Genomic DNA, 25,125 nt, shown 5'->3' with positions numbered 1-25,125 from the left:
GAGGGGACAGAAGGCACTACAAATCTGGGAGATGTGCAAAGCTGCAAAAACGCAGGACACTGAGCTTTACATGTTTCAGTCTGTATGTTGTTTCAGACAAAAGAAACTACTGCATCGGCTTTTATGTAAATCTGTCATTCCTCCTGAAGTGCAGATGCCCCTCTACCATACAATCTATGTAAAAGCATTACAGCTCCTTCTGTATCTCATGAAGCTTAGCATACAATGCAGCAGCATCGACTACTTAAGCTACAGAAGGGAAGACAAGAGAAGTATAGCTGAGCTGACAGAAAGAAACACAGAAAAGAAGGGACTGATTAATCATTCCTAGGAAGATCACACCATTTGTTTGTACTACAGGTGTTTGTACTGCATTTCCTTCTTTCAAGGACAACTCTGTGCAATGTATAACCTTGCCTTGAAGATATCATTTTAAGTAACAGAGAGAAAAAAAATCATCTGGTTCTGTGTTTTTAGGTTTTGAAAGACCATGGACAAGACTTTCTTGTTGGCAACCGGTTAAGCAGGGCAGATGTGCACTTACTTGACACCATTTTAATGGCAGAAGAGTTCAAACCTGATATCCTTGCCAAATTTCCTCTCTTGCAGGTAAATGAATGGAGAGTTTTAATGGACAATGCATTGGAAAGGACCACTGATTTAAACTGGCTGAGAAACAGGGGAGAAGTGGGAGGGTGAGAAGTGACATACAAAATAACCAAATATGCTAAGTACTTTTAGCTGGCCTCAAATACTGATGATTATTGCCAGCTTCTGTCTTTGCAGACACAAAAGCATAATAGAGGGAACCATGTAGTTTCTTCTGTAGCATCAATGCATAATGTTACTTTTAGAGCATGGACAACATCAATATGTCTGACAGTTACAATGCTTCTTAAGCACCGTGCTGTTTTGATTTTGTTTTGTAGAGTTTTAAAGCAAGAATAAGCAATATCCCCACAATAAAGAAATACCTGCAGCCTGGCAGCCAGAGGAAACCACCAATACGACCAGAAGATATAGCCAAAGTGAGAGAAATTTTCTTCTGAGCAGCAGCCTAAAGCCACAGAAACTCTCATTTCATTGTGTTTGCTGATTGTGGCTAAGGGAAATGAATGAAAACAGTGAAAAGGTTTTTGATCTCTCTTTCCTTAGCTACAGCACTGGTTTGAGACTACTGTTAACACTTCCTAGGGAAATCTATACAAGCATATCAGAAAATAGAATAGTTCACTGATTGGGAGTATATTGGACAACACAATTATCTTAAATGACTGAAGAGAATACTTGAAATAAAGTCTTACTATTGACACTCAAACCCAGGTTGTTAATTGACTTCTTGATGCTACTTATATTCCTAAGAGCTCTCTGGTTCTGGCATTCCTAAGAATTACTGGAAGATGATGAGAGTTTAGCCCAAACAGTAGGTGATGTACCTGTTCTGGGAAATGCCAGGAAAAGCATGCAGGTTCCGGTTAGATGGGGATGATAGATTAGGATTTGGATTTCCTCTGAGCTTAATTTGGAGGATGCTGGGACCAGAGGTCCTGCTGCACCTCTGTTTTGTGACTGGACAGTTAAACTCTTCTACTGCAGCTTCACCAATATTTCCTTTAACTAAAGGTCCAGTGTAGCAGCTAAAAGCACTTTGCAGACTCGATTGAGAAACAAGTGCTTGTCACTAACTGTGAAGTTGAAAACTTGTTGTTTGAGGGAGAAGGAGTCAGGTTGGTGTCACGTATTAGAGAGACCTTGGAATGTAGCATTTCATGTTGACTTCCATCACTTTATATTCAAGGAAGTTTAGTATAAGTTGTACTTAAGTTGTTCATTATAATCACAAAAATCAAGTTCTGCTACTGAGGAGTTAGCAAGACTATAGAACACATAACTGTGTATCTTGGTCTCAGGAAAGCTGTCCCTGCCCATGGCAGGAGGGTCAAAACTAGATGATCTTTAAAGTGCCTTCGAACCCAAACCATACTATGATTCCACGATATTGTTTAAACGCCAAATAAACCCAGGATGTAAAGGAAAGAGCAAGTGCCCTAGGAACAAGTAATGCTCTAGTGCTGGCAGTTTTAAGCTGGGCAAACTCAGGACGCTACAACTCCTGCTAACACCAACAGTTTCTTTAGAAGCAATGTCATGCATCTGGAACCAGTCCTTCTCATCAAAAAGGGAAAAAGCCCAGTGTTTTTCTGCAGCAAAGCATGTATGAAACAGAGTTGTTGCACGAGCGCTTTCCCTCCCTCCTCCCTGAGGCTTTCAGACAGCACTTGCAGCTGCTGAGCATTGTCAGAAACTCAAGCCAGAAACTTGGGTTGTGGTTGCCAACTCTGGGCCGTGCAACCTACAGGCTGGGCAGTTCCAGGATCCTGAGCACAGACCCCCTTGGGTCACACAGAGCCAGAGCCCCCAGCACACCAACCACCTGGCAACCTGCTCATGGGGCTGCAGCCCCAGTCACGACATCCCTGCGACCCCACTGCCACCTCAGGGGCCTCCAAGTCTGTCCCCTGCCTCCTCCTGCCCCGGCCATGTCCCTGTGGTGCAGCCACCTCTGAGACAGCCCAGTGGAAATGTTGTCCAGAAAAATTGGATTTGTTACCCGGTATGCAACTGGCCAATAATTATGCACTTGAGTGAGACATGGATTATTTATTTCCGAGCTCTGCAAGCCTGGGTGCTCGCTGGTATTCCACAAAGCAAGTACACCCACTATCAAAACGTTTCATACATTTTTGCAAACAAAGGCATTAATGTTCCTTGGCTACAGGTGACACGGTTCTCTTATTACTTATTATTTTATCTTCTAGTGGTTAATGATTCCCTCACTTCTCTTGCTAATTAGTCCAGATGTCCAGTCTTTCTCTTTTTTTGGGAGGGTGGATTTCTCTAGTTCAGCGGCCCCTGAGTTGATGGTCGCTATCTCCCCCTGCCACAATTACCTTTTACCCAGTTGGAGCTGATTCATCACAGTTGCTGAGTTGTCTTTATTTGTTTCTTCTTTATCTTGGCAGTTCTTGCCAAATGTCCTTGTGGCCCAGAAATTCTGCATTCTTTGTGTCCACTAGCAGTGGAACATCCTTCTTTCCAAGCTTTGCTAACACCCCCCCTCCCAGGTCTGAGATCATTGAAATCTGTTGAGTCCTAAACCTTAACAAGGCAATTCTACCGATAATAATTTTTCTTTCACTTAGAACTGGCTTCTTAGCTGCCATCTGTTTCATGCATTAAATCTCCTTTCCTCTTGGTTAGGCTTGAAAGTGGACAAAGATCAAACATCAGAGAACATCCTTTCTGAGGAAAATTTTTACGTATTCCACATTTTGCAACAGAAACAGCCGCTCCACAAGACTCCAGGGACAAGGCCGAGATGGCTTTTCCGTCAGCCCTGGTTGTAGGGCTTAGGGATGCGTTTGGACTGCTTAATGTAGGTGTCTACCTAGTCAGGTGAGATGAGTTTTCCCAAGATGTCTACACTGTCAGTAACTTTCATGCTTAAACTCAAGTCTTCTTACCTTGCAGTCCTCTGACACAGTGGATGTCAGGTCCTTGTAGGAGTAGTCATTACACCTGGGTTATCTTCTAGAGTTCATTATGGCCAGGCCTACAAATTATTAATCCAGCCAACCTACCTAAGTGTGAGTTTGAGTGTGTGGAATGCTACCAGATGCACCTTGGTGCACATGTCTATGCAGGAAAAGCTTCCTTCTTCCACATTATCTGAGATTCTGCATCATAAGTCATTTCAGTCCAAAATTGCAGGAAACACTGTTTCCAGCAGTGGAGTTTGATCTGCTCCTCTTCAAAAAAACTTTGCTAACAGCAAAATTCAGCGCTCCAAGAAGGCTAGAGAGGAAAGCAGTTATTCCTCAAGCAAGGAAAGAAAACCTTCCTATGCAGAGTTCTGTTTCATTATAAAATAGGAACAAATTCTTTTGAGTTGGATGTTAACAGAAAACAAAATGTGTGCAGGTTGTGCTTCCATAGCAATACCAGGAATGGGGTTCTGCTGCACAGAGCAGAGAGGCCTGGGGCTCTCTCTGGCTGCCCTGTAGGGCTGGCCATGGTGCCAGAGCACAGGCTGCAGAGCCAGGCTCTGTGGAGCAGCAGCTGGAAGCCAGCAGGTGCCATGGAACATGCACAGTGGCATGGACACCTCTGCATAGGTGACTCAGCCACACTGCAGGCTTTTGGAGGCTGGAGAGAAGAATGTCCCCAAATGTAAGAAGGAGACAGAGGACCATAAGAAAGAAAGGAGCCCAAACAAGAAGGCAGAGGCTACAGGATATGCTGTCAGTGAGGAGTGCCCTTCTGGGAAGCCTGGCTCTCCTTCTGTGCCATATGGGGTACAGAGGGTTCCATTCAGGGACCAGGCATCTCCTGAAAGACAGTCCATTGCAGTGGTGACTGTTTTGATGCCTTATCCTCCTGTGGTTCTAGCTCTAAATAAATTGTTAAGCTTATTTTTACATCAAGCCATGGACTACATTGGTCTCTCAGGTACCAGTGGTGGAGACTGATGGGGTGAGGATCATTTTCAGCTACAAAGCAGCCAAGTACATGAACAGGTAGGATCCAAAGAAGAGAGCCCCCTGTACTATAAACAACTTGAGGTTTTTTATTTGACACACTATAATTCATACAACCTGCATGTGTAACACGGGAAAAATATCCCAGCTTGCAATTACACTCAGGGCAATTCAGCAGAATTTTATAGAGATGTTGACCTTGACTGCAGGTAATGGTTACAACAGCATTAACCAGCTAGATAGGCAGGATGGTTCACGGGAGTTTATGCTGCATTGACTTTTTGAAATCAATACAATTGTCACCAAAAAGCATCAGGAGTGCAGAGGGCAGTTTGCCTTCTCGTGCTGTACTTTGTTCACTGCCTCCTACAGTTGTCTTTGGTGAGCATTTTCAGCAAGTCAAATTCTGGGAAACATTTTGGACAGAAAAAGAATAAAAACCCCCTCCTATGTGCAGGAATGAAATTCAGTGGAAATGTCCTGAAGGAATATCCCCATCACTAAGCACAGAATAGAAGCTTATGAAGGATTCAAGCAGAATTAGTTGATGTGACTTATGTAAAGCGGCAAATCATAAAGTATTAAAATGAAAGTCTGACTGGGACAACAGTATTCTTTTAAACTTTGTGAGCTTTTCAGCCATCACAATTATTTTTAATTAACAGGTTGCCAAGCAGTGAAAAGAGGAAGCATTGTGTGCTGGAACAGATGTTCCCATTCATCGTGACCTCTCATCTATCTTACATTTGTACATAGTCAGCATGAGTCAGGAAATTATTTTTTGTCGATGAGAAGTAACTAAACAGAACTAATTGGTTTTATTTCCTTAAGAGAGAGGAGTTTCCCATTCCCAGAGAACCTCTGGCAATTCTCTTTGTGGGAGGGGCTACAGATCTATATAATCTCCAGGCAGAACTACTGAGAGCTTAGAGTGAGTTATAGTGTGCACAAGGTAAGTTTTTTGGATTTTGGGCAAGCATAGGGAATTATTGTATTTAAAATGAAGTCAGTGAATGGGTTTTAGACATTGTTTGTACTTTCTTTACTAACATGAAGGTTATATGCATGAAATGTTAAAATATTAGTCAGCTACTTCCTAGGTGTACAGAATGAAGAAAAAGAAATGTAGATCTCAGAATTATGGAGTATTTCCTTATATGTCCTTCTTCCTATTGTAGAGAAGCTGATATGTTATTTAAAAGGAACATGGTGGGGTTTTAGCCATTTCCATTTGCTGCTGCTAATGCTTTAGCTTTATTGTTGAGACGGTGTTAATAACTGTGACAGAGGTGTAAACCAGGGGCTGTCTGCATGTTTGCTGCTGCTGTGCTCATGTGGTTCTGAATGGGGTGGATGGTGGTCTGCCTAGAAACTTACTGCTTTATATTCCAGGAAAGTTGAAATTGTCAAAACAAGCATTGCCCTTTGGCTCTGTTTGTGGTAAAGGCAGATCTGATGTTACCAGAGACAAAATTAATTTCTATATCTTCGGAGGCTTGTCTAAAGAAATTACCGGAGCAGGGAGTGTTGTAAAGGAGATTGAATGCTCAGAAGAGGAATAAATATTCCTTCCTGCCTCTTTACAATGGAGCATAATGGCTGCTGGTGAAAGCACAGCAATTGCTGAGTTAATATGGTGTATCTGATAAACAGTAAACTGAATGCTGAGATAATGCCAAAATAAACAGAAAGCTCAGTCTGCTTTTTGCTCAGAGTAGAACACTTTGGATGCAAATGGGTTTGGTTTGCTTGTTCTCTGAAGTGGGCCAATGGTTCTTGGTACAGAGTTCTGCTTAACAAACCTGCATGGATAAAAGACATTCTTAAGGCAAGGTGATACAATGCAGTCTCTCAATGTACTCTAACCTCTACCTCCTTAAGTAAGTCCAAAGTCTTGAACCATAAATCATTGGTTTCAAACAGGACAACTTTGAGAGCCAATGAGAGACTCAAACCCAGCATTCTGAATCTTTATTTTGCAAAACTTATTTTTTTATTCCAAATAGGAAGAAACTATCAGGCACGTGGAAACATGTCTGGGAAACCCAAGCTGCACTACTTCAATGGACGAGGCCGAATGGAACCAATCCGGTGGCTGCTGGCAGCAGCCGGGGTTGAGGTTTGTCTCTGTTTTCTTATACCAAGAGCATGTGACAAATATGTACTTTTAACATTCCCTATGAAAAATGTGACTGACTGACCTGCAGCTTCAAGGCCTGCATTTAGTGCATTGCTGACCAAGCCAACAATGACCATGCGCTTACCTTAAGCAGGGGCAAGTTCCAGTCTCACTTCCACGCATCTCGTGCCAGGCCTACTGGTAGCACCACAAATGCCTATCCCCTGTAGCTAGTGAAAAAAAAAACTAAAACCACAGCAGCAGAACCTGGCTTCTTACCTTCTGATCCCAGGGGTCGAGCACTTCCAGTTCTGAAGACCTTCAGTTAAATTTCAGTGTTCAAAATGGCAAAAGACTAATTCTGCTACTACAACATAGCTTACCCCAGAAGGTACTTTCTATTATAAATCAAAGTTTTCTTTTTTGCCACTAAGACTTTCTGATATTGAAGCAGAGAGGAGTGTGGGGATCGGTGAGTTTGTGTGAGCTGTGAGGTTTTGTCATGGTGATGACCAATGCACTAGAAAGCTTTGAAATATTGTTTATTTTTTAAAAAATAAAATGCCCCAAACACAGCCCCCAAGCTAAACCATGGAACAACAACTGAACTTTTCTTCTCTATTTCTTGCAGTTTGAAGAATCTTTTGTGGAAAAAAAGGATGATCTGACAAAGCTACAGAAGGGTAAGATACCTTCACTATTTAATAATAACACTAACAATGATAATGATAACAACAACAATAGCAATCATAAAAATAATTTGTCTGAGAACACCTAAGAAGTCTTAATCTCTTAAAAAGAAAATCTAGACTTGATTGTGCTTGAGGTATCACAGACACACACTGCAGTGTGTTAGGTGGCCTCATCCACCCAGTTGCTTCAATCTTCACTGAATCACAGAAGGGCTGAGGTCAGAAGGCACCTCTTGAGATCATCTATGCCACCTCCCCTTTTCAAGCAATACCACCTACAAGCCTTTTGCCCAGTCCATGTCCAGCTGAGTTCTAAGTACCTCCAAGGATGGAGGCTCTCTGGCAACCTGTGCCTATGCACAGTGAAAGAGCCTTTCTGTAAGTTCAGATGACTGACTCTCCTTTGATTCAGTTTGTGTCCATTGCCTCCTGTCCTATCACAATACAGGTTTTTGTCATCACATCATCTTCAAATTCATTAGCATTTTAGGTTGCCTATGACGTTGTTGTTTTATAATCCATATGAAAACAGAGTTCCAAATCTCTGAGTTTAACCTGTAGCTCTGATGCATTCCTGCTTCCCAAGGCAACTACTCATCTTCTAGCTTCAGCTTTTGTCTTTGTGAACGTGATATTCACATTTCCTCCAAATCATATTACATGTCTGGGCTCTTCCCTTGGCTTTTGAAAAATGGCTGAGCTAGGGTTGGCATGTGCCGTCCTGCTCTCCTTCAGGAATAATGGCTGCCACCTGCTGCCTTTCAAAAAATATTTTGAGAGACAAGCATAAATGTAAATACGCCCTGGAAAGCAGAGAGTTTCTCTGCATGATCGCCTTACAGTGGATGCAAAGACAGACATAGCTGATCAGTTATCTGATCTGAAATAGTATTCCATAAAGCAAAAAACCTCACTCACTCCTCTGATCTGGTGATCTCTTTCTGGAGGTATTTTTACTTCTTCTTTGCTAGGTCAAGGCTTCTGCAGACTCACATCAAGTGATACTTGGGTCTTGCAGGAATCTCATGGAACTCCCCTGTGATTCCCCACCTCATGCCTGTACAGATGAGATGCCATTGTGCAGAGCTGGCATAGAAGTCACAAAGATATTGTATGCTTTTCTATTTGCATTATATGCTGAAAAGTCCTTAAATTGTCCAGATTTTCATAATACTTACCAACGCATGACAGAAACTGCTGGATCGCATCCTTCAGTCCTTCTCATCTGTATTAATCTCCACGAAAATCATGTGAGTTAGGGCCATGCCACACATGTCTTTTTCAGGGCATGAAAACTAAAAGTTCAGCATTTGGGTGCTTGCTCAAATCTGAAGAATCTTCAAGTTGATTGCTGTAATATTAAGTTAGTCACGTGTCGCTGAGAAATGGTTGTTTCATGGTAAGCATTTTCCCTCCCTTCTTGTAGGAATGAGGAAGATTGCCACCAAAAGAGTTGTCAAGCATGGGAACAGGCTTGCCAGGGAAGTGGTTGAGTCACCGTGTGTAAATGTGGCACCTGGGGACATGGTTTAGTTGTGGAGTTCAGCAGTGCTAGGTTTACAGTTGGACTTGATCTTAAGAGTCTTTTTCAGCCTAAATGATTCAATGATTCTAAATAAAAGATAATATGAGTGGTTACTTTGCCTGACCCCCCCCCAATGGTTCTCATTCAGAGACTGAGTGTCTCCTTGTCTTATCTCCTTTTCCCTAGATGGATCCCTGCTCTTTCAGCAAGTGCCAATGGTGGAGATTGATGGCATGAAGATGGTGCAGACCAGAGCCATTGCCAATTACATAGCAACAAAGTACAACCTCTACGGGAAGGACCTGAAGGAGAGAGCCCTGTACTGTGACAGTACCACGTTTTCTTGTTAGACCGCAGTTCACGCTACATCTCTGTGTAACACAAGAATATCCCAGCTCACAGCTAAATTCAGGGTGATAGAGCAGTGCTTCATGCAGCACGTGTTGACTGCGACTGCAGGTGATGTCTAGGGCAGTGATATCCAGCTCGATTAGATGGGCAGCATGGTGCAAGGCTGCTCATGAATCATCAATCCAAGGTCAAGACAGTTATCAGAAGAAAGCAGTCAGGAGTGCAGACTGTCTTACTCTTGCTCCTCTTCAGTTTTTTCTGCAGAATGTCACAGCAGGCATTTTCAGCACGTCAGACTCAGAGACATGTGTTTGATGGGAACAAAAAACCTCCTCTTTCTAATACCCAGGAATTAGAGTAGAATTAGCATTAGTAACTGGTTATTTAACAACAGGACTCTTAGGGCACATGGTTTGACTGGAGGTCTTTTGAAATGCTTCAAATTAATAAGTACTGGTAAACCCATTCAAGATATTTGTTAGGAATTGTATAGACCCACTGTTTAACTTACTAGGTCTGATTGGATTTTTAACACAAGTTTAGATGACGCACTTGTTTTGTTCTCAGGTTCAGAAAAAACATAGTACAGAGAAGTATCACCCCTAGTGAGAAGTGGAAGGGGGGGACAGTGTTTAGGTTTGGGTTAGGCACTTTGCATTTGTCTTTCACCGAAGCGTCTCCCATGTCCCTTGATGCAACTGCATTCTGGAGGGAACTACTCCAAGCTATAGATGTGAGATCGAAAAGGTGGAGATTTCCCAGCACCTCAGCGGGGTTATGCCAGTAACTATTGTGGCATTCAGACCTACTGTGTTTGACTTGACCAACTGGATCTGTTCCTTTCAGAATCGACATGTATGTGGAAGGAATGTTTGATCTGAACGAGCAACTCATGTCCTATGGTTTCCAACCAGCAGATAAGAAAGAGCAACATTTTGCTAATATGGTGGACAAGACCACAAACAGATACTTCCCAGTCTTTGAGAAGGTATGTGGCAAAGATGTTGTAGCTTCATCGATACTGTTCTCCTGAAACTCCATCCTGAATCTACACCAACAATTTTTCTTGAGGAAAACACTTAGAGATACTGCTCTGGTTTTGATGGGGCTGGGATGAGGATGGAGACAGGACACTACAGAGGGGACAGAAGGCACTACAAATCTGGGAGGTGTGCAAAGCTGCAAAAACCCAGGACACTCTGAGCTTTACAGAGGTCCATGTTTCAGTCTGTATGTTGTTTTAGACAAATAAAACTATAACATCAGCTTTTATGTAAAGTTGGCATTCCTCCTGAAGTGCAGATGCCCCTCTACCATACAATCTATGTAAAAGCATTACAGCTCCTTCTGTATCTCATGAAGCTTAGCATTCAATGCAGAGGCATCGACTACTTAAGCTACAGAAGGGAAGACAAGAGGAGTACAGCTGAGCTGACAGAAAGAAACACAGAAAAGAAGGGACTGATTAATCATTCCTAGGAAGATCAGACCATTTGTTTGTACTACAGGTGTTTGTACTGCATTTCCTTCTTTCAAGGACAACTCTGTGCAATGTATAACCTTGCCTTGAAGATATCATTTTAAGTAACAGAGAGAAAAAAAATCATCTGGTTCTGTGTTTTTAGGTTTTGAAAGACCATGGACAAGACTTTCTTGTTGGCAACCAGTTAAGCAGGGCAGATGTGCAGTTACTTGAAATCATTTTAATGGCAGAAGAGTGCAAACCTGATATCCTTGCCAAATTTCCTCTCTTGCAGGTAAATGAATGGAGAGTTTTAATGGACAATGCATTGGAAAGGACCACTGATTTAAACTGGCTGAGAAACAGGGGAGAGTGGGAGGGTGAGGAGAAAAGTGACATATAAAATAATCAGATATGCTAAGTACTTTTAGCTGGCCTTAAATACTGATGGTTATTGCCAGCTTCTGTCTTTGCAGACACAAAAGCATAATAGAGGGAACCATGTAGTTTCTTCTGCAGCATCAATGCATAATGTTACTTTTAGAGCATGGATAACATCAAAATGTCTGACAGTTACAATGCTTCTTAAGCACAGTGCTGTTTTGATTTTGTTTTGTAGAGTTTTAAAGCAAGAATAAGCAATATCCCCACAATAAAGAAATTCCTGCAGCCTGGCAGCCAGAGGAAACCACCAATACGACCAGAAGAGGTGCCCAAAGTGATAGCAATTTTCCACTGAGCAGCAGCCTAAAGCCACAGAAACTCTCATTTCATTATGTTTGCTGATTGTGGCAAAGAGAAATGAATGAAAACAGTGAAAAGGTTTTTGATCTCTCTTTCCTTAGCTACAGCACTGGTTTGAGACTACTGTCAACACTTCCTAGGGAAATCTATACAAGCATACCAGAAAATGGAATAGTTCACTGATTGGGAGTATATTGGACAACACAATTATCTTAAATGACTAAAGAGAATACCTGAAATAAAGTCATACTATTGACACTCAAACCCAGATTGTTAATTGACTTCCTGATGCTACTTATATACCTAAGAGCTCTCTGGTTCTGGCATTCCTAAAAATTACTGGAAAATGATGAGAGTTTAGCCCAAACAGTAGGTGATGTACCTGTTCTGGGAAATGCCAGGAAAAGCATGCAGGTTCCGGTTAGATGGGGATGATAGATTAGGATTTGGATTTCCTCTGAGCTTAATTTGGAGGATGCTGGGACCAGAGGTCCTGCTGCACCTCTGTTTTGTGACTGGACAGTTAAACTCTTCTACTGCAGCTTCACCAATATTTCCTTTAACTAAAGGTCCAGTGTAGCAGCTAAAAGCACTTTGCAGACTCGATTGAGAAACAAGTGCTTGTCACTAACTGTGAAGTTGAAAACTTGTTGTTTGAGGGAGAAGGAGTCAGATTGGTGTCACGTGTTAGAGAGACCTTGGAATGTAGCATTTCATGTTGACTTCCATCACTTTATATTCAAGGAAGTTTAGTATAAGTTGTACTTAAGTTGTTCATTATAATCACATAAATCAAGTTCTGCTACTGAGAGGTTAACAAGACAGTTGAACACATAACTATGTGTCTTGGTCTCAGGAAAGCTGTCCCTGCCCATGGCAGGAGGGTCAGAACTAGATGATTTTTAAAGTGCCTTCCAACCCAAACCATACTATGATTCCATGATATTGTTTAAACACCAAATAAACCCAGGATGTAAAGGAAAGAGCAAGTGCCCTCGGAACAAGTAATGCTCTAGTGCTGGCAGTTTTAAGCTGGGCAAACTCAGGGCACTACAACTCCTGCTAACACCAACAGTTTCTTTAGAAGCAATGTCATGCATCTGGAACCAGTCCTTCTCATCAAAAAGGGAAAAAGCCCAGTGTTTTTCTGCAGCAAAGCATGTATGAAACAGAGTTGTTGCACGAGCGCTTTCCCTCCCTCCTCCCTGAGGCTTTCAGACAGCACTTGCAGCTGCTGAGCATTGTCAGAAACTCAAGCCAGAAACTTGGGTTGTGGTTGCCAACTCTGGGCCGTGCAACCTACAGGCTGGGCAGTTCCAGGATCCTGAGCACAGACCCCCTTGGGTCACACAGAGCCAGAGCCCCCAGCACACCAACTACCTGGCAACCCGCTCATGGGGCTGCAGCCCCAGCCTCTATCCAGTCACGACATCCCTGTGACCCCACTGCCGCCTCAGGGGCCTCCAAGCCTGTCCCCTGCCTCCTCCTGCCCCGGCCATGTCCCTGTGGTGCAGCCACCTCTGAGACAGCCCAGTGGAAATGTTGTCCAGAAAAATTGGATTTGTTACCCGGTATGCAACTGGCCAATAATTATGCACTTGAGTGAGACATGGATTATTTATTTCCGAGCTCTGCAAGCCTGGGTGCTCGCTGGTATTCCACAAAGCAAGTACACCCACTATCAAAAATTTTTATACATTTTTGCAAACAAAGGCATTAATGTTCCTTGGCTACAGGTGACACGGTTCTCTTATTACTTATTATTTTATCTTCTAGTGGTTAATGATTCCCTCACTTCTCTTGCTAATTAGTCCAGATGTCCAGTCTTTCTCTTCTTTTGGGTGGGTGGGTGTTACGACCCGCTCCAGGAAAAGAGGGGGGAGGGGGTAACCCAGGTTTTATCAATAATTCCTTTGGGGTGGATTAAAGCGAAACGACACTAAATAATTGGTGTATGAAAACATATATTGGTAAGATTTATTTTAACAATTTTGAATCAATAGGTAAGTTAACATTTTTGGGTGCTGTCATAACCTTTCTGGGGAGGAGAAAAATGCATAGCGGAGAGAAAGGCAGGATAAGAGCAAGGGAGAGTAAGAGAAAGAAAAGCTGAGAGTGGACAGATGTATATAGTCACCACCCACAGGGTCCAGCGATGCTTCCATGTCTGGCAGTTGAACTGTTGGCCTTGATCTGCTGGGGGTGAAGGAGGGAAGCCCCCACACTCCAAGAAGTTATGAATTATCATATCCATGGTCAGTGTCACGGGCCATGCCTCGAGCCTCCAACCTCTCCCTGGGCCCTGCGCAAGAGCTGCTGTGTCTGGCCTGGTTCCCGCCCTTTTCCCGACTGGCGGGGGGGATGGGCTCTCATGGGCTATCAGAGGTACAGTGGAACAGTCAAAAGCCTGCAAGCTCGGCTCTTCCCGCCTTTTCGGGGCTTGACATCTTCTGCGCTGGAGGAGGGGGGATGGGCCCAGTTGCCCATCAAAAAGTCAAAAGCCTGCAAAAGTCTCCTAGAATGCATAAATCATCAAACACTTCAGTCTCTGACAATGGGTTTCTTGGCTCAGCGGCCCCTAAGTTGATGGTCGCAATCTCCCCCTGCCACAATTACCTTTCACCTGGAGCTGATTCATCACAGTTGCTGAGCTGTCTCTATTAGTTTCTTCTTTACCTTGGCAGTTCTTGCCAAATGTCCTTGTGGCCCAGAAATTCTGCATTCTTTGTGTCCACTAGCAGTGGAACATCCTTCTTTCCAAGCTTTGTTAACACCCCCTGCCAGGTCTGAGATCATTGAAACCTGTTGAGCCCTAAACCTTAACAAGGCAATTCTAACAATAATAATTTTTCTTTCACTTAGAACTGGCTTCTTAGCTGCCATCTGTTTCACGCATTAAATCTCCTTTCCTCTTGGTTAGGCTTGAAAGTGGACAAAGATCAAACATCAGAGAACATCCTTTCTGAGGAAAATTTTTACGTATTCCACATTTGCAACAGAAACAGCCGCTCCACAAGACTCCAGGGACAAGGCCGAGATGGCTTTTCCGTCAGCCCTGGTTGTAGGGCTTAGGGATGCGTTTGGACTGCTTAATGTAGGTGTCTACCTAGTCAGGTGAGATGAGTTTTCCCAAGATGTCTACACTGTCAGTAACTTTCATGCTTAAACTCAAGTCTTCTTACCTTGCAGTCCTCTGACACAGTGGATGTCAGGTCCTTGTAGGAGTAGTCATTACACCTGGGTTATCTTCTAGAGTTCATTACGGCCAGGCCTACAAATTATTAATCCAGCCAACCTACCTAAGTGTGAGTTTGAGTTTGTGGAATGCTACCAGATGCACCTTGGTGCACATGCCTATGCAGGAAAAGCTTCCTTCTTCCACATTATCTGAGATTCTGCATCATAAGTCATTTCAGTCCAAAATTGCAGGAAACACTGTTTCCAGCAGTGGAGTTTGATCTGCTCCTCTTCCAAAAAACTTTGCTAACAGCAAAATTCAGCACTCCAAGAAGGCTAGAGAGGAAAGCAGTTATTCCTCAAGCAAGGAAAGAAAACCTTCCTATGCAGAGTTCTGTTTCATTATAAAATAGGAACAAATTCTTTTGAGTTGGATGTTAACAGAAAACAAAATGTGTGCAGGTTGTGCTTCCATAGCAATACCAGGAATGGGGTTCTGCTGCACAGAGCAGAGAGGCCTGGGGCTCTCTCTGGCTGCCCTGTAGGGCTGGCCATGGTGCCAGAGCACAGGCTGCAGAGCCAGGCTCTGTGGAGCAGCAGCTGGAAGCCAGCAGGTGCCATGGAACATGCACAGTGGCATGGACACCTCTGCATAGGTGACTCAGCCACACTGCAGGCTTTTGGAGGCTGGAGAGAAGAATGTCCCCAAATGTAAGAAGGGGACAGAGGACCATAAGAAAGAAAGGAGCCCAAACAAGAAGGCAGAGGCTACAGGATGGTCTGTCAGTGAGGAGTGCCCTTCTGGGAAGCCTGGCTCTCCTTCTGTGCCATATGGGGCACATAGGGTTCCATTCAGGGACCAGGCACCTCCTGAAAGACAGTCCATTGCAGTGGTGACTATTTTGATGCCTTATCCTCCTGTGGTTCTAGCTCTAAATAAAGTGTTAAGCTTATTTTTACATCAAGCCATGGACTACATTGGTCTCTCAGGTACCAGTGGTGGAGACTGATGGGGTGAGGATCATTTTCAGCTACAAAGCAGCCAAGTACATGAACAGGAAGGATCCGAAGAAGAGAGCCCCCTGTACTATAAACAACTTGAGGTTTTTTACTTGACACACTATAATTCATACAACCTGCATGTGTAACATGGGAAAAATATCCCAGCTGGCAATTAGGAAATTCAGCAGAATTTTATAGAGATGTAGACCTTGACTGCAGGTAATGGTTACAACAGCACTAACCAGCTAGATAGGCAGGATGGTTCACGGGAGTTTATGCTGCATTGACTTTTTGAAATCAATACAGTTGTCACCAAAAAGCATCAGGAGTGCAGAGGGCAGTTTGCCTTCTCGTGCTGTACTTCGTTCACTGCCTCCTACAGTTGTCTTTGGTGAGCATTTTCAGCAAGTCAAATTCTGGGAAACATTTTGGACAGAAAGAGAAAAAAAACCCCTCCTATGTGCAGGAATGAAATTCAGTGGAAATGTCCTGAAGGAATATCCCCATCACTAAACACGGGATAGAAGCTTATGAAGGATTCAAGCAGAATTAGTCGATGTTGTAAAGCGGCAATTGGTTAAAAGTACAAATCCATGAAATATTAAAATGAAAGTCTGACTGCTACAAGAGTATTCTTTTAAACTTTGTGAGTTTTTCAGCCATCACAATTATTTTTAACTAACAGGTTGCCAAGCAGTGAAAAGAGGAAGCATTCCATTTTGTGCAGGAAGAGGTGTTCCCATTCATCATGACCTCTCATCTATCTTACATTTGTACATAGTCAGCATGAGTCAGGAATTATTTTTTGTAGGTGAAAAGTAACTAAGACCTAATTGGTTTTATTTCCTTAAGAGAGAGGAGTTTCCCATTCAGAGAACCTCTGGCAATTCTCTTTGTGGGAGGGGCTACAGATCTATATAATCTCCAGGCAGAGCTACTGAAAGCATAGATGAGTTATAGTGTGCACAAGGTAAGTTTTTTGGATTTTGGGCAAGTATAGGGAATTATTGTATTTGAAATGAAGTCAGTGAATGGGTTTTACAGATTGTTTGTACTTTCTTTACTAATGTGACGGTTATATGCATGAAATGTTAAAATATTAGTCAGCTGCTTCCTAGGTGTACAGCATTAAGAAAAAGAAATGTAGATCTCAGAAGTATGGAGTATTTCCTTATATGTCCTTCCTCCTATTGTAGAGAAGCTGCTATGTTATTTAAAAGGGGAACATGGTGGGGTTTTAGCCATTTCCCCTTTGCTGCTGCTAATGCTTTAGCTTTATTGTTGAGATGGAGTTAATAACTGTGAGAGTGGTATAAAGCAGAGGCTGTCTGCATGTTTGCTGCTGCTGTGCTCATGTGGTTCTGAATGGGGCAGATGGTGATCTGCCTAGAAACTGTTACTGCTTTATGTTTCAGCACATTTGAAATTGATAAAACAGGCAATGCCCTTTGGCTCTGTCTGTGGTAAAGGCAGATCTGATGTTACCAGAGACAAAATTAATTTCTATATCTTCGGAGGCTTGTCTAAAGAAATTACCGGAACAGGGAGTGTTGTGAAAGAGATTGAATGCTCAGAAGAGGAATAAATATAACTTCCTGCCTCTTTATAATGGAGCATAATGGCTGCTGGTGAAAGCACAGCAATTGCTGAGTTAATATTGTGTATCTCATTAAACGGTAAACTGTACGCTGAGATAATGCCAAAATAAACAGGAAGCACAGTCTGCTTTTTGCTCAGAGCAGAACACTTTGGATGCAAATGGGTTTGGTTTGCTTGTTCTCTGAAGTGGGCCAATGGTTCTTAGTACATGAGTTCTGCTTAACGAACCTGCATGGATAAAAGACATTTTTAAGGCAAGGTGATACAATGCAGTCTCTCAATGTACTCTAACCTCTACCTCCTTTAGTAAGTCCAAAGTCTTGAACCATAAATCATTGGTTTCAAACAGGACAACTTTGAGAGCCAATGAGAGACTCAAACCCAGCATTCTGAATCTTTATTTTGCAAAACTTATTTTTTTATTCCAAATAGGAAGAAACTATCAGGCACGTGGAAACATGTCTGGGAAACCCAAGCTGCACTACTTCAATGGACGAGGCCGAATGGAACCAATCCGGTGGCTGCTGGCAGCAGCCGGGGTTGAGGTTTGTCTCTGTTTTCTTATACCAAGAGCATGTGGCAAATATGTACTTTTAACGTTCCCTATGAAAAATGTGACTGACTGACCTGCAGCTTCAAGGCCTGCATTTAGTGCATTGCTGACCAAGCCAACAATGACCATGCGCTTACCTTAAGCAGGGGCAAGTTCCAGTCTCACTTCCACGCATCTCGTGCCAGGCCTACTGGTAGCACCACAAATGCCTATCCCCTGTAGCTAGTGAAAGAAAAAATTAAAACCACAGCAGCAGAACCTGGCTTCTTACCTTCTGATCCCAGGGGTCGAGCACTTCCAGTTCTGAAGACCTTCAGTTAAATTTCAATGTTCAAAATAGCAAAAGACTAATTTTGCTACTACAACATAGCTTACCCCAGAAGGTACTTTCTATTATAAATCAAAGTTTTCTTTTTTGCCACTAAGACTTTCTGATATTGAAGCAGAGAGGAGTGTGTGGATCGGTGAGTTTGTGTAAGCTGTGAGGTTTTGTCATGGTGATGACCAATGCGCCAGAAAGCTTTGAAATATTATTTATTTTTTAAAAAATAAAATGCCCCAAACACAGCCCCCAAGCTAAACCATGGAACAACAACTGAACTTTTCTTCTCTATTTCTTGCAGTTTGAAGAATCTTATCTGGAAAAAAAGGATGATCTGACAAAATTACGAAAGGGTAAGATACCTTCACTACTTAATAATAACACTAACAATGATAATGATAACAACAATAATAGCAATAATAATAATAAAAATAATTTGTCTGAGAACACCTAAGAAGTCTTAGTCTCTTAAAAAGAAAATCTAGACTTGATCGTGCATGATATATCACAGACACACACTGCAGTGTGTTAGGTGGCCTCATCCACCCAGTTGCTTCAATCTTCACTGAATCACAGAAGGGCTGAGGTCAGAAGGCACCTCTTGAGATCATCTATGCCACCTCCCCTTTTCAAGCAACACCACCTACAAGCCATTTGCCCAGTCCATGTCCAGCTGAGTTCTAAGTATCTCCAAGGATGGAGGCTCTCTGGCAACCTGTGCCAATGCACAGTAACTTCCCACAGTGAAAGAGCCTTTCTGTAAGTTCAGATGACTGACTCTCCTTTGATTCAGTTTGTGTCCATTGCCTCCTGTCCTATCACAATACAGGTTTTTGTCCTCACATCATCTTCAAATTCATTAGCATTTTAGGTTGCCTATGACGTTGTTGTTTTATAATCCATATGAAAACAGAGTTCCAGATCTCCTAGTTTAACCTGTATCTCTGATGCATTCCTGCTTCCCAAGGCAACTACTCATCTTCTAGCTTCAGCTTTTGTCTTTGTGAACGTGATATTCACATTTCCTCCAAATCATATTACATGTCTGGGCTCTTCCCTTGGCTTTTGAAAAATGGCTGAGCGAGGGTTGGCATGTGCAGTCCTGCTCTCCTTCAGGAATAGTGACTTGACCCTCCTGCCTCCTGCTGCCTTTCAAAAAGTATTTTGAGACACAAGCATAAATGTAAATACGTCCTGAATAGCAGAGAGTTTCTCTGCATGATCGCCTTCATCATCATGTCTGGGCTTCGCGACGAAGATTTAGGAAGGCTCTATCCACGTTTGTTACAGGCACACTGGTGACTTATGAGGCCAATATGAGATAGACATATCCGATTGCAAAAGGCACAGCAGAAAGACTCCTTAAGTGGTGCATTCATCAGGATATGATTCTTTCTGCATTGTCTTTTCTCCTCAAGAGTGATCCTGCGTCCGTTCTCAAAGGAAACGGCAACCTTGAAGATGGTGTGTCTCCAGACCTCCCGGTTTGAGGCCAGAGTAGACCAGTTATGATGATCAATGTGGCCGAGGCTGAGATGTTTTTTCAGGGAGTCCTTGTATCTTTTCTTCGGAGCTCCTCTCATGCGGCAGCCGGAGGCAATTTCACCGTAAAGCAAGATCTTAGGGAGGCGGTGGTCCTTCATTCTTGAGAAGTGCCCTCCCCAGCGCAGCTGAATTCTCAGCAACATGGCCTCAATGCTGGTGACTGTTGCTTGTTCTAAAACAGATGTATTGGTCACATAATCTGACCAGTGGATGTTTAGGATTGTACGGAGACAGCGTTGATGGAAAGCATGATCGCCTTACAGTGGATGCAAAGACAGACATAACTGATCAGTTATCTGATCTGAAATAGTATTCCATAAAGCAAAAATTCTCACTCCCTCCTCTGATCTGGTGATCTCTTTCTGGAGGTATTTTTTTACTTCTTCCTTGCTAGGTCAAGGCTTCTGCAGACTCACATCAAGTGATACTTGGGTCTTGCAGGAATCTCATGGAACTCCCCTGTGATTCCCCACTTCATGCCTGTACAGATGAGATGCCATTGTGCAAAGTCAGCATAGAAGTCACAAAGATATTGTATGCTTTTCTATTTGCATTATATGCTGAAAAGTCCTTAAATTGTCCAGATTTTCATAATACTTACCAACGCATGACAGAAACTGCTGGATCGCATCCTTCAGTCCTTCTCATCTGTATTAATCTCCACGAAAATCATGTGAGTTAGGGCCATGCCGCACATGTCTTTTTCAGGGCATGAAAACTAAAAGTTCTGCATTTGGGTGCTTGCTCAAATCTGAAGAATCTTCAAGAAGTTGATTGCTGTAATATTAAGTTAGTCACGTGTGTCTAAGAAATGGTTGTTTCATGGTAAGCATTTTCCCTCCGTTCTTGTAGGAATGAGGAAGATTGCCACCAAAAGAGTTGTCAAGCATGGGAACAGGCTTGCCAGGGAAGTGGTTGAGTCACCGTGTGTAAATGTGGCACCTGGGGACATGGTTTAGTTGTGGAGTTTGGCAGTGTTAGGTTTACAGTTGGACTCGATCTTAAGAGTCTTTTCCAGCCTAAATGATTCAGTGATTCTAAATAAAAGATAATATGTGTGGTTACTTTGCCTGACCCCCCCCAATGGTTCTCATTCAGAGACTGAGTGTCTCCTTGTCTTATCTCCTTTTCCCTAGATGGATCCCTGCTCTTTCAGCAAGTGCCAATGGTGGAGATTGATGGCATGAAGATGGTGCAGACCAGAGCCATTGCCAATTACATAGCAACGAAGTACAACCTCTACGGGAAGGACCTGAAGGAGAGAGCCCTGTACTGTAACAGTACCACATTTTCTTGTTAGACCGCAGTTCACGCTACATCTCTGTGTAACACAGGAATATCCCAGCTCACAGCTAAATTCAGGGTGATAGAGCAGTGCTTCATGCAGCACGTGTTGACTGCGACTGCAGGTGATGTCTAGGGCAGTGATATCCAGCTCGATTAGATGGGCAGCGTGGTGCAAGGCTGCTCATGAATCATCAGTCCAAGGTCAAGACAGTTATCAGAAGAAAGCAGTCAGGAGTGCAGACTGTCTTACTCTTGCTCCTCTTCAATTTTTTCTGCAGAATGTCACAGCAGGCATTTTCAGCACGTCAGACTCAGAGACATGTGTTTGATGGGAACAAAAAACCTCCTCTTTCTAATAGCCAGGAATTAGAGTAGAATTAGCATTAGTAACTGGTTATTTAACAACAGGACTCTTAGGGCACATGGTTTGACTGGAGGTCTTTTGAAATGCTTCAAATTAATAAGTACTGGTAAACAAATGTCAAGATATTTGTTAGGAATTGTATAGACCCACTGTTTAATTTACTAGGTCTGATTGGATTTTTAACACAAGTTTAGATGACGCACTTGTTTTGTTCACAGGTTCAGAAAAAACATAGTACAGAGAAGTATCACCCCTAGTGAGAAGTGGAAGGGGGACAGTGTTTAGGTTTGGGTTAGGCACTTTGCATTTGTCTTTCACCCAAGCGCCTCCCATGTCCCTTGATGCAACTGCATTCTGGAGAGAACTACTCCAAGCTATAGATGTCAGATAGAAAAGGTGGAGATGTCCCAGCACCTCAGCGGGGTTATGCCAGTAGCTATTGTGGCATTCAGACCTACTGTGTTTGACTTGATCAACTGGATCTATTCCTTTCAGAATTGATATGTATGTGGAAGGAATATTCGATCTGAATGAGTTATTCATGAACTATGAAATCCAACCAGCAGATAAGAAGGAGCAACATTTTGCTAATATGATGGACAAGGCCACAAACAGATACTTCCCAGCCTTTGAGAAGGTATGTGGCAAAGATGTTGTAGCTTAATCAATACTGTTCTCCTGAAACTCCATCCTGAATCTACACCAACAATTTTTCTTGAAGAAAACACTTAGAGATACTGCTCTGGTTTTGATGGGGCTGGGATGAGGATGGAGACAGGACACTACAGAGGGGACAGAAGGCACTACAAATCTGGGAGATGTGCAAAGCTGCAAAAAACCAGGACATGCTGAGCTTTACAAAGGTCCATGTTTTAATCTGTATGTTGTTTCAGAGAAAAGAAACTATAACATCAGCTTTTATGTAAATCTGGCATTCCTCCTGAAGTGCAGATGCCCCTCTACCATACAATCTATGTAAAAGCATTACAGCTCCTTCTGTATCTCATGAAGCTTAGCATTCAATGCAGCAGCATCGACTACTTAAGCTACAGAAGGGAAGACAAGAGGAGTACAGCTGAGCTGACAGAAAAAAACACAGAAAAGAAGGGACTGATTAATCATTCCTAGGAAGATCACACCATTTGTTTGTACTACAGGTGTTTGTACTGCAGTTCATTCTTTCAAGGACAACTCTGTGCAATGTATGACCTTGCTTTGAAGATATCATATTAAGTAACAGAGAGAAAAAAAATCATCTGGTTCTGTGTTTTTAGGTTTTGAAAGACCATGGACAAGACTTTCTTGTTGGCAACCAGTTAAGCAGGGCAGATGTGCAGTTACTTGACATCATTTTAATGGCAGAAGAGTTCAAACCTGGTATCCTTGCCAAATTTCCTCTCTTGCAGGTAAATGAATGGAGAGTTTTAATGGACAATGCATTGGAAAGGACCACTGATTTAAACTGGCTGAGAAACAGGGGAGAGTGGGAGGGTGAGGAGAAAAGTCACATACAAAATAACCAAATATGCTAAGTACTTTTAGCTGGCCTCAAATACTGATGGTTATTGCCAGCTTCTGTCTTTGCAGACACAAAAGCATAATAGAGGGAACCATGTAGTTTCTTCTGCAGCATCAATGCATAATGTTACTTTTAGAGCATGGATAACATCAAAATGTCTGACAGTTACAATGCTTCTTAAGCACAGTGCTGTTTTGGTTTTGTTTTGTAGAGTTTTAAAACAAGAATAAGCAATATCCCCACAATAAAGAAATTCCTGCAGCCTGGCAGCCAGAGGAAACCACCAACACCAGAGGAAGATATACCCAAAGTGATGGAAATTTTCCACTGAGTAGCAGTCTATAGCCATAGAAACTCTCATTTCATTGTGTTTGCTGATAGTGGCAAAGAGAAATGAATGAAAACAGTGAAAAGGTTTTTGATCTCTCTTTCCTTAGCTACAGCACTGGTTTGAGACTACTGTCAACACTTCCTAGGGAAATCTATACAAGCATACCAGAAAGAGTGCACTGATGGAAGAGTGCACTGATTAGGGAGTGTACTGGACAACACAAGATATCTTAACTGACTAAAGAGAATACCTGAAATAAAGTCATACTATTGACACTCAAACCCAGATTGTTAATTGACTTCTTGATGCTACTTATATACCTAAGGGCTCTCTGGTTCTGGCATTCCTAAGAATTGCTGGAAAATGATGAGAGTTTAGCCCAAACAGTAGGTGATGTACCTGTTCGGGGAAATGCCAGGAAAAGCATGCAGGTTCTGGTTAGATAGGGATTACTGCTTAAGATTCAGCTTTCCTCTGAGTTTAACTTGTACTTAAGTTGTTCATTATAATCACATAAATCAAGTTCTGCTACTGAGGGGTTAGCAAGACAGTTGAACACATAACTATGCATCTTGGTCTCAGCAAAGCTGTCCCTGCCCATGGCAGGAGGGTCAAAACTAGATGATTTTTAAAGTGCCTTCCAACCCAAACCATACTATGATTCCATGATATTGTTTAAACACCAAATAAACCCAGGATGTAAAGGAAAGAGCAAGTGCCCTAGGAACAAGTAATGCTCTAGTGCTGGCAGTTTTAAGCTGGGCAAACTCAAGACACTACAACTCCTGCTAACACCGACAGTTTCTTCACAAGCAATGTCATGCATCTGGAACCAGTCCTTCTCATCAAAAAGGGAAAAACCCCAGCGTTTTTCTGCAGCAGAGTATGTATGAAACAGTTGTTGCACGAGCGCTTTCCCTCCCTCCCTCCTCACTGAGGCTTTCAGACAGCACTTGCAGCTGCTGAGCACTGTCAGAAACTCAAGCCAGAAACTTGGGTCGTGGTTGCCAACTCTGTGCTGTGCAATTTACAGGCTGGGCAGTTCCAGGATCCTGAGCACAGACCTCCTTGGGCCACGCAGAGCCAGAGCCCCCAGCACACCAACCACCTGGCAACCTGCTCATGGGGCTGCAGCCCCAGCCTCTCCCCAGTCACGACATTCCTGCGACCCCACTGCCTCCTTGGGAGCCTCCAAGCCTGTCCCCTGCCTCCTCTTGCCCTGGCCATGTCCCTGAGGTGCAGCCACCTCTGAGCCAGCCCAGTGGAAATGCTGGCCAGAAAAATGGATTTGTTACCTATTATGGAACTGGCCAATAATTACGCACTTGAGAGAGACATGGATTATTTATTTCTGTGCTCTGCAAGCCTGGGTGCTCGCTGGTATTCCACAAAGCAAGTACACCCACTATCAAATCTTTTTACTCTTTATACATTTTTGCAAACAAAGGTGTTAATGTTCCTTGGCTACATGTGACATGGTTCTCTTATTATTCTATCTTCTACTGGTTAATGATTCCCTCACTTCTCTTGCTTATTAGTTTAGATGTCCAGTCTTTCTCTTCTTTTGGGTCGGTGGGTTTCCTGTCTCAGCGGCCCCTGAGTTGATGGTCGCGATCTCTCCCTGCCACAATTACCTTTTACCCAGTTGGAGCTGATTCATCACAGTTGCTGAGTTGTCTTTATTAGTTTCTTCCTTATCTTGGCAGTTCTTGCCAAATGTCCTTGTGGCCCAGAAATTCTGCATTCTTCGTGTCCACTAGCAGTGGAACATCCTTCTTTCCAAGCTTTGTTAACACCCCCTCCCCCAAGTCTGAGATCATTGAAACCTGTTGAGCCCTAAACCTTAACAAGGCAATTCTACCGATAATAATTTTTCTTTCACTTAGAACTGGCTTCTTAGCTGCCATCTGTTTCACGCATTAAATCTCCTTTCCTCTTGGTTAGGCTTGAAAGTGGACAAAGATCAAACATCAGAGAACACCCTTTCTGAGGAAA

At 42.8% G+C, this 25,125-nt stretch overlaps 3 protein-coding genes across 6 annotated transcripts in view; all 3 read left to right on the top strand.

Moving 5' to 3' along the window:
- LOC127466824 (glutathione S-transferase-like) overlaps positions 1-23,411 on the top strand; it is a 28,431-nt gene extending 5,020 nt beyond the window's left edge. Inside the window, exons 6-8 of one of the 3 annotated variants that reach the window (XR_007902872.1) lie at positions 478-609; positions 930-1,132; positions 23,214-23,411. Coding sequence is in view for 1 of the 3 variants with exons in the window: in XM_051778141.1 (XP_051634101.1) it covers positions 478-609; positions 930-1,049 (252 nt within the window). In the remaining 2 variants the exon portion in view is untranslated. Of the gene's footprint in view, positions 1-477; positions 610-929; positions 1,319-11,509; positions 11,696-23,213 lie in introns of those variants that run through there. The other 2 variants (XR_007902871.1, XM_051778141.1) reach the window with 2 other exon arrangements.
- LOC127466822 (glutathione S-transferase-like) overlaps positions 1-23,411 on the top strand; it is a 28,425-nt gene extending 5,014 nt beyond the window's left edge. The window contains exons 1-7 of one of the 2 annotated variants that reach the window (XM_051778139.1): positions 5,344-5,490; positions 17,642-17,754; positions 18,386-18,437; positions 20,766-20,898; positions 21,776-21,917; positions 22,555-22,686; positions 23,011-23,411. In XM_051778139.1, the coding sequence (XP_051634099.1) occupies positions 17,668-17,754; positions 18,386-18,437; positions 20,766-20,898; positions 21,776-21,917; positions 22,555-22,686; positions 23,011-23,130 (666 nt within the window). In that variant the 5' untranslated portion in view covers positions 5,344-5,490; positions 17,642-17,667 and the 3' untranslated portion in view covers positions 23,131-23,411. Of the gene's footprint in view, positions 1-5,343; positions 5,491-17,641; positions 17,755-18,385; positions 18,438-20,765; positions 20,899-21,775; positions 21,918-22,554; positions 22,687-23,010 lie in introns of those variants that run through there. The other variant, XM_051778140.1, reaches the window with a different exon arrangement.
- Positions 5,344-11,695, top strand: LOC127466825 (glutathione S-transferase-like). The gene is made up of 7 exons (XM_051778142.1): positions 5,344-5,490; positions 6,545-6,657; positions 7,289-7,340; positions 9,061-9,193; positions 10,072-10,213; positions 10,851-10,982; positions 11,307-11,695. The coding sequence occupies exons 2-7, from the start codon at positions 6,571-6,573 to the stop codon at positions 11,424-11,426; spliced, it is 666 nt and encodes a 221-aa protein (XP_051634102.1). The 5' UTR covers positions 5,344-5,490; positions 6,545-6,570; the 3' UTR covers positions 11,427-11,695.
- Positions 23,412-25,125: the final 1,714 nt, after the last annotated feature.

This window comes from Manacus candei, unplaced genomic scaffold (genome assembly GCF_025592945.1).
Source record: "Manacus candei isolate 608988 ecotype Guabito, Panama unplaced genomic scaffold, ASM2559294v1 h1tg000011l, whole genome shotgun sequence".
Taxonomy (NCBI): domain Eukaryota; kingdom Metazoa; phylum Chordata; class Aves; order Passeriformes; family Pipridae; genus Manacus; species Manacus candei.
The sequence above is the reverse complement of the archived record's forward strand: the minus strand, read 5'-3'. Positions and strand labels throughout refer to the sequence as shown.